Source organism: Colletes latitarsis, chromosome 5, assembly GCF_051014445.1.
Source record: "Colletes latitarsis isolate SP2378_abdomen chromosome 5, iyColLati1, whole genome shotgun sequence".
Lineage (NCBI taxonomy): Eukaryota > Metazoa > Arthropoda > Insecta > Hymenoptera > Colletidae > Colletes > Colletes latitarsis.
Window position 1 is genome coordinate 32,229,935 of NC_135138.1, and position 15,508 is coordinate 32,245,442.

At 38.9% G+C, this 15,508-nt stretch overlaps 1 protein-coding gene across 2 annotated transcripts in view; it reads left to right on the plus strand.

Annotated features, from left to right (window-relative positions):
• Nlg3 (Neuroligin 3) overlaps positions 1–15,508 on the plus strand; it is a 372,568-nt gene that overhangs the window by 351,569 nt on the left and 5,491 nt on the right. For both annotated transcript variants that reach the window (XM_076765898.1, XM_076765899.1), the window contains exons 8-9: positions 13,807–13,958; positions 14,041–14,153. In XM_076765898.1, the coding sequence (XP_076622013.1) occupies positions 13,807–13,958; positions 14,041–14,153 (265 nt within the window). The remainder of the gene's footprint in view (positions 1–13,806; positions 13,959–14,040; positions 14,154–15,508) is intronic.

Here is a 15,508-nt window from a genome sequence, read left to right on the forward strand (position 1 = left end):
CCTTGTCCTTAACCTTGCATAAAAGAAGCACACTTAACTTTATATTCGTTAAACAAACAGTTTATTGTAGTACTTATTTCTGAAACCTTGGGAATTAATTGTTTTTAGCTTCTCAGTGAAAAGTATTATCAACCATATATAAACAACGCGGCAGTCAACGTGGTGAACGCGATTATGCATCGAGTCAGACAGTATCGTTTAATAAAATTCACGAAAGGGGGATGGTTGGCAATGTTTTCCGTAATTTAATCAGAGAGGCAGTCATTAGCCAACGACCCGCATATTTTATTACTAACGATGATGCATTACGCTGTTTCTTCTCGTATTCGCCGCGCATCCTCGTTCGTGCAAACTTAAATTCCATTCTTCATCCCCCGCGTTCGTTCTCGCCCCGACGTTTCCTGGTTTATCGAAAGACGCTTTCTTTTGTTGGAGTACAAACCGTGAAATTACGGAAAAATTGCATTTCCTCGACGAACGAAACTGCTGATCGAAACATTCACGTTTTAATCTGACCTACTGTTGTCTACATAATGTTTAATTGGGGATAACTCGAGAATAATTCAGGAGTTGTTTTAATCGTATAGCTCTATTTTAATTCAGAAAATTGGATGAATTATTCTTGTACTATTTGTATAATTTCGCATTTAAAATTGACACAACTGTCCCGAATCCAGAGAGCAGCCATTTAATTTTCTAGGAAAATCACACGTTTATTATGATAATAGCAACCTTGTGGGGCATAACGTAAACCAAGAAGGGGACGCTAACGTAGGATGATTTTAAACGAATAAATTTCGTCGTAACCACGATGAGATGAAATAAAAATAAATATAAAAAATGAGTCTGTTATTTGGTCGAAAATAAACCAGCGAGATTTACTCCATTTTTATAAAAACTACCCAGAGGAAGCTCCAGGAATTATTTTCATGAAAATGAGAAAGCAACGTATACGCGTTTCAGTGTTGAAAACAAGGGAACAAGTTTTATACGCGTCGCGAACTACCATATGAAATTCTGCGCTGTTAATTTTATTATCGCCTGAATGAAATCATCGTTACTGAATTTATTACAGAATTTAAAGTAGTCGTGCTACTTTTAACAACGAGCAGACAACACGATCCCCCCCGCAGAGTCAGAAAATTTTCCAATTCAACGTAGCTAAAAAATTAACTTCTTTGTGTTAAAAATTTTGCAGCTTTTCTATTAACTCGCTAACAATTATTATTCTCTTCTCAAAATATTTTCCTACCGTACTCTGGTGTAGGGTCGTTTCCAAATTTTCTCGAAATAACAGCGATGAAATATTTTCGTATGGCGAAGAAAAGTAATTCTTCACTTTTGTAAAGCAAGCCAGGAATAGGAGAAAGGTCAAAGAAACGTTCCAATTTTCCAAAGGGGTGACTGCACCATTTAACGCATCCTGTTTGCCGAGGGGTGCGTGTTTCCTGGCGGAACTGTGACCGCGGAGCACAAATTTTTCGTCCAACGATGTCCCGGTTATTTTCCGTCTAATTACCCCCGTTACCGCGGATGAAGCTCAACGGAGGGGCGGACGGTGAATTTTTGGCACCTCCGGGCTAATTTCTCCACCCTGGATCGCGACCGAAACTTCGTAAAAATGCGGTAAATAACTAATGGGAAAAAATTGTCCTATTTCCAAAGCCTCAAAACACCTAATAGCGTCCAGACCGATAATCTGCGTATTTTTCCATCACCAAAATTTCAAATGCACTTAGAGAAACCTTGCAAATCGATTCAAAATACAAACTTAATAACCTTGTCGCTAGGAAAATTGCAAGAAAGCCGCTGAAGTGAACTGAACTACTAACTTTCCAATTTTCCTGACACCGAAATTCCGCGAAACGAAAACGCTCGCTAAAATTAGGGAAATTTCGTCGAATGTACAGACACCCGGATGTGTTATATAGAAGCTTCCGTGAAATGTTGACACATTACGTGTTACGGGCCGTCGTCGTCGTATCTGATTTCTGTAACTTGGCTCTCGCCCCTGAGCCATCAGAGGGAGAGGCAGTCTGAAACCAACGGAAGGGGTGGTTGGCGGAGGATGAATTTCCCTGGGAACGATTATTATTACCGCGCATAGCGTCTGTGCCGCGCGGTAAATCTCGCTGTTGCGCGGGAAACGGATGCACGGGGAGGAAATTGTAAAATTACTAGGTAAGCGGGTGCGATCGGTTGTGTTGTCACGTTAGAACTTTGCATTACCGTGGGAGTTTCGGTTCGCCGCGAATGTTCCGGTTATCATCGCCGATAACGTTACGATTTCCTGGGAAACGCGTCGCCGTTTCGGAAATTGCCAAGATAAGTAACGAAGGGGGAGGAGGGGCGAGGAGACGCATAAAACCCTTTCGAAAAAGGAAACGGGGCTCGAAGAGGCGGGCTACGATGTTAATTGCAAGGAAACCGTGGGGGTTGTTGCAGATAACAACCCACCCCCGTAACAGAATTAATACCGAGACAGAGTTCCGGATTTTGGGAAACGCTAGACGCGTTGGGTCGCTGGAATTCAGAAATTTTCAGTAGAATGTTGCTCGTTTCAGGGAATTCAATGTTAGGGCGAAACGATGGATAACACTGCATTTTAATTTAACAACGAATAAACGGTTGTTCGTCTTTTATTCGTTAGTCGAAGGGTTTTTTTTTAATTCGCGAAACCTATAGGAGACCTCATGAAACTTTTTTAAATAAACCCAAGAAGAAACACCGCTGAAACGAAACTCCCAGTAGCTGATACGATTATTAAATCCACGTTCGGATCGCTGAAAGTGATATATTAAAAAATTTACCGCGCAAGTGGAAGCACCGTGTCCGGAGTCGGACACGAGCCAATATTACCAACGAGAAACGTTTAATATTTGATTTGAATTACTCGTCGAAGGTTCTCCGGACGATCTTTAAACAACCGTCGGAAAATAAACGGACAAAACTAATTACGATCCGGAGTAGATTAATATCCAGGGGAGATATCGCTGGTAACGGCCGTATCGGGGATAAAATTTCGCGAATTTGCGAAATGAAACGTCTGGCCGACCGTTGGGTAATCAAAGCTACCCCGACGAACGTTTCCGGCTGGCAATTTGTTTACAAGCCCGAAGTTCGATTAATTAGAATCGAGGAATCGGCGTTGGATCACGCTGGCGGGTTGTAATTAGAAAAAGCTCGTATTTCACGGCCGCAACAACGCCCTACCAAGGAAACTTGGCTCTTCTCAGTCTCGCCTCGTCGCCAAATTAAATTCGCGAAACGATTACGCTCGCAAATGGAGAACCGAGTTTCCGTCGCGTACCACGACAGGGGAGAAGAGCTTTGCTGGCTAAACTGCAGCACTTCGCACGCGCGAAGGGGGAATCCCAAGAAAATGGCTGCGAACGCTAAATGACTTCTGTGCTCGAAGTGCTTTGCAAATGATTCTTTTCCTTTCGTTACTGGTATGAGAACGTATACCAGTACTTCGAGTTAATCGTTTCGATGTCGTACCACCAATATTAAGAGAACAGATTTAATATGTTCAAAATGTAACAAGCTTAAAATTAAATATAGGGATTTTTAATACGTACGTATTTGAGTCACACGACGCTTGTATTAAATAGTATTTCACACAGTTGCTTAATTTATTGATACTTTGAGTATACACAGCAATACTTTCAAAGAAAAATACAGATCATTGAAGAAAGTCCCTTTAAGAAAAAGTGTCCTTGTGAAAAAAGGGGAAGAAATATCTTAAGAGAGATAAAAATTAATATTTCGATTTTTTAGCACCTTCCATCTTTAGCGTATGAAGAAAAAATAGAATATTTCTGTTTTACATGGTAAATTGTAAACGAATATTAAGGACATTTTTAGTTAAATAGACACTTATTTGGTTAACGATTAAGTTCACTAAAAAATGAATAAGAATAATTAAGGAACGTGTCTTTGGGGGTCCTGACGAAATGGAACGTACTTGAAAACAACAATTATTACTAATATACCATATAATAAACCATAACACCTTTGTTATGACTAATTTGCATTCTGGCTGTGGATTTTCCATACGTGCTTGGTAAAGCTGACTTGTGGCTCATTCGTCAAGACAAAGGAAACGCAAAACAGGGTTCACATAACAATGTACAAGGAGTATAGCGCGACTATTGAACTAGAGACACTGCAACTATAACCATGCACGTATTAACATAATAATACAAGAGCTTACACAAGCACGAGGGAATAATAATCTGCTAGAAAGTAAAGAAAATATTTTATTACGAATAATTGTTGACATTTCTGTAACAGAAAGAAAGAGAATTTGATGACACATTGCCTATTATAGCTCTCTGTGAATTTACAATGTAACCTCTGTAGATATTAACAAAAATTCTTATCACGTTCCCTTCAACTATCGAACCTGCAAGCAAACTATTGAATTTCTAATTAAAAGCAATTTTGTATTATCAACTATGACGTATCCTAATATAATATTTCAAATAAAAGAGCATCTTCGCTCATTTCGAGCAATAAATTGCAGTCTGTAGATGCAAAATGATTTGTTCCACTTCTACGGAATTTTCTCGATTATGGAGGGGGAAATTAGGCAAGGAGGGAAACGAATCTGTTAAAAATTGGCACGCAGAAGACTCGGGCGGTTTTCTCTTCCACGGTGAAATATTTCCGTCGGCTCGCGCGTCGAATCCCCAAAGCAACGTGTCGCCGTCAAAAGCAAAGCTGTGCAAAGACGACCTGAAAGCGGAATTTAGATTAAACTTCCGTTTGTCGATTGCGCGTGCACACAGGGGGCTTAAAGGGTCTCGGTAATTGAGGGGAAACGCTGAAAAATTCCGTGGCCCGCGCGCGCGAAACGCGTGGAATGATTACACGGCCGCACATTAACCGCGTCTAATCCGAAAGTGACGAGCTGGAAATTGAAAAAGCTGAACGAGAATCGCGAGCGTATACGATGCACCGGCACTGCAGGGAACGAAAGCTACGATAACTGATATTTCGAGAGTCCCAAACTGCGAACAATTGACTACTCCGCGAAAAAAAGAACCAATTTTGATTTTAACATTTTTTTCTCTGCTTTTATACGAGAAAATATGAGGTTGTCGCATTATATTGAAGAGAAAATGTTCGTTTCGTGAGAAATGCTAAAACTTGGCATTCACCCTTTTCTCCAGTGAACCCTTAAGTCGTTTTGTGTCTTTAAACTCTTCGATAATCGAAAAATAAATTTAAGCTCCATAAAAGTTTCGAGATGTCCTCGTAAATATTACATTAGCGGGAAATCTGTAGTACTTCGTTTCCACGAATTGTTCTTAAGAACACTTCAAGGGAAACAGGAAGCAGAAGAAAAAATGAAAAAATATAATGGTCAACGATGAAGAGGAAAAATTCAAACTTCTTTAAAAAGTTCTTAGTCCTCGCTCCAAACATTTTCTTATCGACAAATCTTTAGTGTTTGATCTCTTTGGACGAGTTCTTTTAAAGAATTATACTTAAGTATTGAAGGGACCGATGGGAAACGAGGAAAGAAAAGTTCAAAAATAGGTGGAACAAGAGGAAGATCGAGATGACATCGTCTTCGAAAGTTTTGAAATTTTCTCATTAAAAGCACTTTGTTATCGAGAGATCTTCGATATTCCTTTCTACCTTTAATAAGATTTTAGATAATTTTAAGTGATAATAGTTACTCGTGTTAGCTTTCAATTTCTGAATTATGATCATTCGTATTGACAAATTTTCATTATTCGAAGCACGTTCAAATTTCTAAGAGAAATTAATCAAAGAATATTTATTATGCAATTTCTATTTATGTTTTGCAAAAAGAATATAAAACCAAGGACCATCTTAAACCTAGTTTTCTTCTAGTTTTCATATAACATCTGACTGCAACGTAAAGAGAAACTATTTAATAAATATTCTCTAAATATGTTCCTCGCCCTTCATGATCAACTGAAGTATATAATTTTAAAATAGTTTTATTTTTTACAAAACAAGAATTTATAATGACTTCGCACCGATAAAATCGAAGAGACTTCTATTCAATATAATCGACAGCGAGAACAATGAATAATTTACAATTCATATTGTAACTCGAGTGAATTATTCTAATTTATCCGAGTAGTGAGAACGAATTGCCAGCTTTTCGATATTTAAATTTCACGCGTCGATTAATTGATAATACAAGAGCAGATTTCGAGGCGTGGGCGGAGGGGGTGGCGGGGAGGAGAGCGAATAACTGTCGAGCTGTAGCGCGATGAACAATTTGCATTGGTAATTTAGGATATTACCAAATTATCGCGAACGATTGAAAATTTGAAAAAGAAGGAGGCTGGGAATATAATCTCGTGCTTAATTTCGGCCGGGATCGTAATACGCGGATGGCTTTTAACGCAACGAACAAGATCAAGTATCCCCCGTGTTTCTGTGAACCCGTGTATAATCGAAAAGAATTTCGAAATTCCTTTACGAGAATAATTTTAAACGCGATCCGTCGTGTAATACGTTTCGCGGTTTCTCGTTACGAACATAAACGCAGTTGAATGACCCTGGGCGAGGCAAGAAATATTGCGTAATACGGTGCAGCGTTACGGCAGCTTTTCAGAACACGCAAGAAAGTTCTGAATGGAACGCGTTAGTCGGGCCGGAATTCATCGCGACGTTTAAAAAATGTTTCCGCGGACAAATTTCATTAACCTTTCCGCGGGCTTTCAGGGATTAGCAGCCGTCGTGCGGGAAAACAAATTTTTCGCATCCCGGGCGTTGGTCAAAGTTTCGGAATTTAAAAAGGACCCGAAGCGCCGTTTTCTCAATGAGTCTCCTTCCACTGGGTCGCGAGAACTTTGTCGCCGGGAAATGCTTTAAAAAAAAAAATAGAAAAAAGGAAGAGCAAAATATCAAAACCGCTCTTTCGGAGCGATACTTTTTAATGGAACCTTGGGTCGAGGTGACGATAAAGAAGAAAAAACGGTTTCGCGGAGAAAGTGCACCGCGGCGAAAATAATGATAACGAGTAACAATAAACTTAATTATCATAACGACGGGTGTACAACGCGAGGCACGACGTAATCAGAAAAAAAAAATTAACAAGCCTCTCGAGGCCCCGGCGCTGTTTTAACGAGGTCGGAGTACATGAAGACGCGAATGTAATCCTTTTAGTCGCGTAAATGCAACCTGACGCCTGGCCACTGCTAGCCGGGCGTTATTTTAATTCCAACCGCTAAAAGAAACTGCATAATTTCGAAAATTTGTCGCCTTGAAACTGGAACGAAGCGATTTCGAAAAGACGTCGAGCGCAGTCGAGTAATTCGTAAATAACAAAGAATTAAATTTACTTTCAATTTCTTTTTCTGAATCATTCGTGTATAGAAAATTATTTTCCCATTAAATTTTTGTACGCCTGGTATCTCTTTGAACGTTAATTGCGCCCAATTTTGACGCATAACTCGAAAACGAAAGCTGATTTCAAAAGAAGCGACTCATTGTGAAACCTTTATTGGTATCTGAAGAATCGTTTCGCGTCGAGTAATTATAGGGACAAGGTACTTTTTTGCGTGCTGGTAAAGGCGGACGACCGATAAGAACGACGAGAAACGCACGAGACTCGTGTTATGCGCCGGAGAACATCAAAGGCAGCCGGTAGCGCGTTTAAATTTAAATTTAGAACATCGATTGCACATCGTTGGAACTGTCGTGCAATAACCGTGGCGAAGGGTATTAACACCTTCGGGTATCGACGGAGAATCTGTGCTGAAAATTCAACGTTTTTTTGTACACATTCGCAAACTAGTTCCAATGTCTCGTAGCCTTATTCACTTTGGACTGTTATACGCGTAGAACATAAGGAAGAGTATTTACAAGAACCTCAATCACTTTAAAAAAATTAAATTCACACAGTTAATTCAATACGAGAAAATTAAATCAGAGAATTTTAAAGATAATTTATTTTTAAAGTCACCATTCAATTAATAATTAATAAACGAGATAAAGAGTTTCCAAAGTCTCAAATATGAATCCACAGATTCAACTCAGGCCTTCGAAATTCAATGAATTCTTTTAGGGAGTCTAATCTAGTCATTTGCATTGAGAAATGAATTTTGTTTTACGAGTAGAAAGATTATTGTCTTTCTCCTATTGGTCCCAATTTCGAGAATCGCTCTATATGAAGAGTCAATATTACAATGATTGAAACACGATTTTCAAAGTGTATGGAACGTTTCGATTGTAGAGTCGACAGCAATTTCACTAATTAACGTACTATCCTCCTGAGCTCTCTTTCACCGAGGAAATCCCTTATTTGTCTCTATTTTCGATCAGCGGGAGGGCGTGTTTAACGCGTATTCGTTTCGCCTCTCGCGTTGTTGCCGTGCCAGAAAGAGCAAAAAAGAGGTATTCGTATGCAAAAGAAGGAGAAAGGAAAGCGCGGAATGAAGCTGGTGAAAAGAAGGGTTAGAAAAGAAATGAAAAGGACGAAGGAACGCATTCGGGGGCTTCCAAGTTGGAAAAGGCCGTGGAAGAATGGCGAGATCGAGCACTAATATCGTCAGAAAGTTCTCTCATTTCTTAGAGAATGCAAATACATTACCAAAAACAATCGCCTCTGTAATTTCGATGTAAAATTAAGTGTGTTTTGGAAATGAAAGGAGTAATGTAGTTTTAGAGTGATTCAGTATCCTTTAGAACGGTCGAGTGCAAAACATAGTGATTTATTATGTTCTCTGGAAGCTTGAGATCTTAAAATTACACTGGCGTTGATAAAAATTTCAAGATATAACAAAGCACAATTTTATAATATTCTTAAAATTGTAGTACTTGGACATTTTGAAAGTATATGCGATTCTTTGTCTCTTCTTTGGAAAATATTTCAATCGTTTCGAGCGAACCACCAGGTATTGGGTTCTCAATGTCCAAGTGTAAATAACAATTTAAGAAATTCTTCTTCAGCAAGCTTGAAAGCTTCGAGCAATTCTTTTACAAGACCAGAGAATGTTCTACCAATAATGTGAACCCCATTTTGAAACGTAAACCCTCGGTTCTCCCTCCAAAATGTTCTCGGACATCTGCGGGTGTATTGGCGTCAATAAATCCAATGTATCGATTGCACCTAACCGAGCACCGAGCCAGGACAAGAAGGATCCGAAACTTGGAGAACGAGAAAAGTAAAAAGAAAAGAAAACGTGAGACGATGTCTCTTAAAAGCATTTATCCAAGAGTACAAACTTTGTACAGAATAAGAATGATGTCGATAAAGAATTACTATATAAAAAACTATTAACAATTGGCCAGCGATTCAAAAATTGAATTCCTACGGTAGTTTTCGAAAAGTCCTGTTCGCAAAAGTTCGATGAGAGAATTGCAGGACATTGATTCCGTTCAAAGGGAAACATATCAATGTATGGTCAGACATTACATTTTCGGTAAAGAATTTTTTTCTCGAAAATGGTTAGGATTTCGAGGGTGTGTCTATTCACCAAAAATGCTTGTAATTGACCCCCGCAGCCAAAAATAATTTTTTTAGGACGATTTGAAAAAATTTCTTTTGCCGAAAAATTTCTCCAGAATGATGTGGATAAAGAATTACGGTACAAAAAACAATTAACAATTGGCAGGGATTCAAAAATTGAATTCCTACGGTAGTTTTCGAAAAATCCTGTCCGCAAAAGTTCGATGAGAGAATTGCAGTACATTGATTCCGTTCAAAGAGGACGAAAGAGATCTTGTCAGGAGTTAGCGAGGTGAGATTTGCGAACAGGGCGCGAAACGGGACGCCTGGGCTGTGTGAAGTGGACGCTGGGAATAAAATTGAATCCGGTAGCTCGGCAAGAGCGGCAAACAACGGCGATTCGTAATTAAAACGGACGAAGGAACACAGAATGGTGGGCGAAGATGGAAACGGCAAGGTAAATAAAGGGCCAACGCGGCGTTTCGAAGCATAATTATGCAGTCGGCCTGTGAAAGCGCGCGAGAAAAGGGAATGTAAAATTATTTAATAACACGAAACGTCCGTGGGAAAAGCAACTTTGCAAAAGGGAAAACAGTGAAGCCGTGGGAACGCGTGGAATTGCGTGGACGCGGCAGTTTGCACGTGGCGTGGGAGATACTCTGAAACAAAGGCGCGAACACGTGCGACGAAAAGTAGGACACGCGTCATGTTGCGAATCAGGCCTGCTCGGGACACAGAACTGCTCGATAGTCGATCTTAAAATTGAACATTTCTATTCCTTTCGACTTGGGGGATTCCTGTTGGAGCCAGTGAGGCGCGAAAGACGACATTTGCATGCTCATTTTAAGAACCATCACTGTATTGTACTTCTCGTCACATAATAGAACTTCGTAACTTTGTTGAGTTCTCAGATGTGCCTGGGATGAATAGATAACGCAAAATTTTATTTGCAAAAAGTTCCTCGGAAACTGGGGATATCCTATGAGAATTTTACTTGCAAACCTTACAGTTATAGAAATTTTTCGCGTTACCAAACATCCTGATGGAATTACGGCGAAGAAACAAGCTCGTATCGAACAGGATATCTGTCTTCGCGCAGGAAAAAACGCATCCGAATCGATAGAGGAAGGGAAGTACGTGCTTAAATTATAAAGGAACCAGAGGAACGCAATGCTCAATTTCTCCTTACGAATGCCACGTCCTGAGTCAATTCCATTTCGGCGGAAAACTCGAATGCAAGCAGAAGCAGCCGATTCGTTGGGGTGCACCGAGCTACATGATTCCCAAAAGAGGTCGAAGACTTACACGTGGGATCGATAAGGGAAATATTAGGGAGGAAACGGCGAAACCACAAAAGATGCAGAAAGTCTCCATTACCGGGGAGCTCAAAGGGAACATTGCAGCCTTGGAGCCTCAATCTTGACGGGACGAATTGGTTCTCTCTCCCTCTCTAACGTTCGTGGCATCCAAAGATACGTTCGCGATATTTGATCGTGGGAAAACCACGGTAGGGGGAGAACGAAGCAACGCTAAACCATGTTCTCTTTGTAAACTGAAAGCTTCCACGCAGCGGGGTAGCTTATTCAAGGCAATTATTCGATACCTTCGACCCTTCCTACCCGAAAGTTTCATTAACCAGATCTTTGCAGTAGCAATTGCAACATCGCTTCACCAGGTTCGATACAGTTCTCGTTCGAGCCGAGAATCTGCTTTCAATGTTACTTAAAAACACGTACAGGATATTTTAATTCTTCTCCCTTATGAGAAAATTGTTTCCCCGGCGAACAGTGAACGCTATATTAAGTTCAATAGTATGTAAAGTGATTTCGGAAACTGTTACAAGCTGTAACTTTTCTCTGAGCGGTGGTACAAAAAATTTATACAAGAAAAGCTGAATCCCTCATTTTGTCTCTTTGGTGCAAGTACAATACGCATTTGTTCTTTTTTATTAAATTATATATCAGGGCAATAAAAGAAAAGGAGAAAAAAATGTTAAATAAATGAAAGCGAAAGTTTAGGTAGACGTAAGGTACAGTTACATCAAAGAAATAATCTCAAATAAATAAATTAAATAATCCCATTTCTGATACAAAGTAGTGTGGCTCAGAATTGATCCAACTTCACGAGTGATTTTATACGTAAAATAAAACTGTACTCGTTCGTTGAATACACAGTTCAAAATACATAATGGTAAGGATGACACAAAACTGAAACAAATAAAGTAGATAACATTGCTTGTTAAAAATACTATGTCTGCAATATGTTATGTTAATTTTATTATCAAAATTTTAAAAACAAAATTTACATCGTATTCGTTTTTTTCTACCAATGCTGCCAGATGAAGTTAAAGGTGCGTCTTTTGTTATTATATTTTATATTTCGTTCGATATCAACGGCTCTCTCCTTTCTCGGTATTTTTTTTCCTTTTTTTTAACAAAATGTGCGATATTACCGAAAACTTACATAATTTTCCTATGAATATTCTCTCGTGCAAAATATTTTCCTTCTACTCTAAATTCGTTCCACCCAAGTTATACTTCTGTCTTTCAATTAAACTTGCACTGCTTGTTTTGCTTTATTTGTTTGAGCATTGCTGTATGCATCGTTGTAGTTCGATTCTAACGACTCGTAATTATTGTGATCGTGTTTTTTCTTCTTCAAAAATGCCTGCGTTTCCCTCTCGATTGCTTGGTCATTACTCTCATATTTATAAGTCACAATAGAGTCACGATAAAAATATTTTAACAAAATCGTTGCTCGCTTTTTCATCGCAACGAATCCTCAAATCACACTATTAATCAAAGTATTAAATTTTATAAATCACTTGATACTATTTAAATTGTAGCATTTTAAGCCATTTGAAAATTCATTTTTATCGAATCTAAATGGAAATATTTTAGAAAATACTACGAACTTTCAGGAAATTTTTAAAAATCAATTTTTTCAAACTTCTGGACTAAAATAGCTCCTTAACGACGTAGATGGCAAGCGTTCGAATATTTTCGTCGCCGATAAATGTTAACAAAAAAGGAACGAAAGATATCCTTGTTAAAAACCTTGTCAACGAAACACTACGGCGACCAACGACGACGCTGTCGGGATACTGCGAACGTTCAATTTTCCTAGGCAAAATAGGCGTCCACGGACACCAAAATGGCGTCCTGGTCCCTCGACGATCGTTCGTTTAGATTTAACGAAGGGTTCCGAAGGGGCAGTCCCTTTTCCCACGGTCAAGTCGAGCGACGAAAGGACCTAGTGTAATCTCAAAACCGGTGGACATATATCGTGCCTTGTTCATCTCGCTCTTTCCTCTCTGCAATATCCCAATGCCGCCCGGAAAGCCTTTCTCCTGTTTGAAATACGAGCGACGTCCCGCGTCGTTAAAATGCCATCAATACTTCAGTCGAGCCAGACTTTGTGGACGTCGGTCGTTTCTTCGAAAGAGTACAAACAAAAATTATATTCGGACTATCCGTCGATAAATTCAGAGATCGTGTCACGAGGCTCGACGATTCTAGGATAATGGTGGGAGTAGTCTGCATTGAATGAAAATCGTGACAGATACGTGGAATTCTATCAAATATACATCGTTAATATATTTAATATGCAGGGTGTTTGGCCATCCCTGGGAAAAATTTTAATGGATGATTCTGAAGGCCAAAATAAGACGAAAATTGAGTTTACCAGTTTGTTGATTGAGGCTTCGTTAAAAAGTTATTAACGTTTAAAGTTCCACCGCCATTTTTCTGGGGCTTTAGAGCTCCATTAATACGCATTGTTTGCATTTTGAATCATTAAAATTCTCCAATCCATTCAGAAGTTATGTTTTAAACATACGCATGAAATTTCAGTGAAACATATCAACGTATGGTCAGACATTACATTTTCGGTAAGGAATTTTTTTCTCGAAACTGGTTAGGATTTCGAGGGTATATCTATTGACCAAAAATGATTGTAATTGACCCCTGCAAGTAAAAATAATTTTTTTAGAACGGTTTAAAATTTTTTAATTTTGTCGGAAAGTTTATCCACTTATTGAATTTTTTTCTCGAAACCGGTTAGGATTTCGAGGGTATATCTATTGACCAAAAATGTTTGTAATTGACCCCTGCAACTACAAATAATTTTTTTGGAACGATTTAAAATTTTTTAATTTCATTTTTTAATAATTTTTTAACGAAGCCTGAATTACGAACTTGATATTCTATATACAAAATTTAGAATATATTTTTTCCAACGAAGTTACATTTTATTTCACTGTTACAAAAAATTCGTTTGTATTATTGACATTTTTAAAGAACAAAAGAAACCACGTTTGATTTTCAAGTTTGATTCTCCCTCTGAAGAAAGTATTTTATTTGCAGAAATCGGGCTGCATTCACGGCGAGGACCTGCCATACTTTTTCGGAGCACCCATTGTGGGTGGTTTGTCCCATTGGCCGAGGAATTACACCAGAGCCGAGATAGCCCTTTCCGAGAGCGTGATAGTCTACCTGACGAACTTTGCACGCACGGGGTGAGTTGTCGACTTAATGGCGTGAAACCCGGAAACACCGATAAAACATTAACGATCGTGTGCGTCCTTTGTTCACTGACAGGAATCCGAACGAGGGCACGCTGGACATCGGACCGATGAGACCGGAACGAACGAAGTTCAAGAACATCGATTGGGTCGCTTACGAGGCCGTGCACAAGAAATACCTAAGCATAGGTAAGGTGCAATTGATTATGTTCTCCCAAGATTCTTAATATTTCGTGAGCGAAGAATTTTTTAATTTTTCTCTTTTACTTTCAAAATATCGATGAAATTACAATCACAATTCTTTAATGCAAAATTTTCTTCGAGAATTGGAAAATTAAAATTGTTAGGAAATCTGGAAAATTCTCGAACGCGGTCGCTAGTGGTAAAGAAAAACCATGAAGTTGGAATTAGTTAAAGGGAAAGCAAGGCAATTACGACTCGTAAGATTCTCGAAGTTGCGATCTTCTACGTTCGTTAAATTCCTCCGCCGATACGGAACTAATGGGAAGCAGTAATGGTGGAATAATACGTAGCCGTTCCAAGTATAATAGAAATTTTCAACGAACACGTCTCGAAACTTTTCCACGGACTAATGGCAATTAATTCTAAAATATATTGTATTTCGGGTAAAAGTCTTTGCTGATAAAGTGAAACGTTCGAAACATTGTACAAAGGACTCGTTAAGAGTGCGCCGGCTACTCCCTTCGGAAGTTAAGCTTGGAAGGTTTCAAGTTGGGCGTTACGAAGCTTTTGAACTTTGACGTTGATGAAAAACTCACTTAACCCCGAAATCGAACATGCTCGTCGAAATATTGAGCGACCATTTAACCATGGTAATCGTTTCTATTACGGGGGTTTCCTCGTGCCCCGAAGGGCAGAAAGAAAACTTTCGAGGCTGGTAAATGCATGTGTCACGCCAAATTGAACGTTTTGAAGGCGTGTCTACTCAAAAATTTTGAGCCAATATGATCCAAATAAATTTTAGAAACTCACGAAACGAAATTTACGTTGGTCGGGCAATGCAAAAACTCCCTGCACATGCGAACACAAATTGAAAATTTTCTAACAGAGTTTTTAATAGTTTTACACAACTTTGAACAACAGTCAACAGTGTATATAATATTACAGTTTTCAGATTCAGAGTTACAGATGCAGTTTCCACTGTCTTATAACTGTCTTACAACGCGTATTAAAATAGTTAAACTTTAGATGCATGCAGTTTCGAAACTACTAGTGTTTTATCAATAATTGAGGCACTGTTAGAAGCGGCAAGGCTTCCTCTTTGAAATGGCTTTTTGTTTTTGTCGATCCGACTTTCCGTTTTGGAGAAATCGTAATTTATGTAAAACGTAATTTTTAAAGTTCCGCTCTCCGCCTTACGCAAGCCTATTAACACGTATTAAAAATACTAAAACTTTAGATGCGTGCAGTTCCGAAACTACTAATATTTTATTAATAATTGAACCACTGTTGGCGGCGGTGAACCTTCCTCTTTAAAATGGCTTTTGAATTTTGTCGATCGGACTTTCCGTTTTCGAGATATC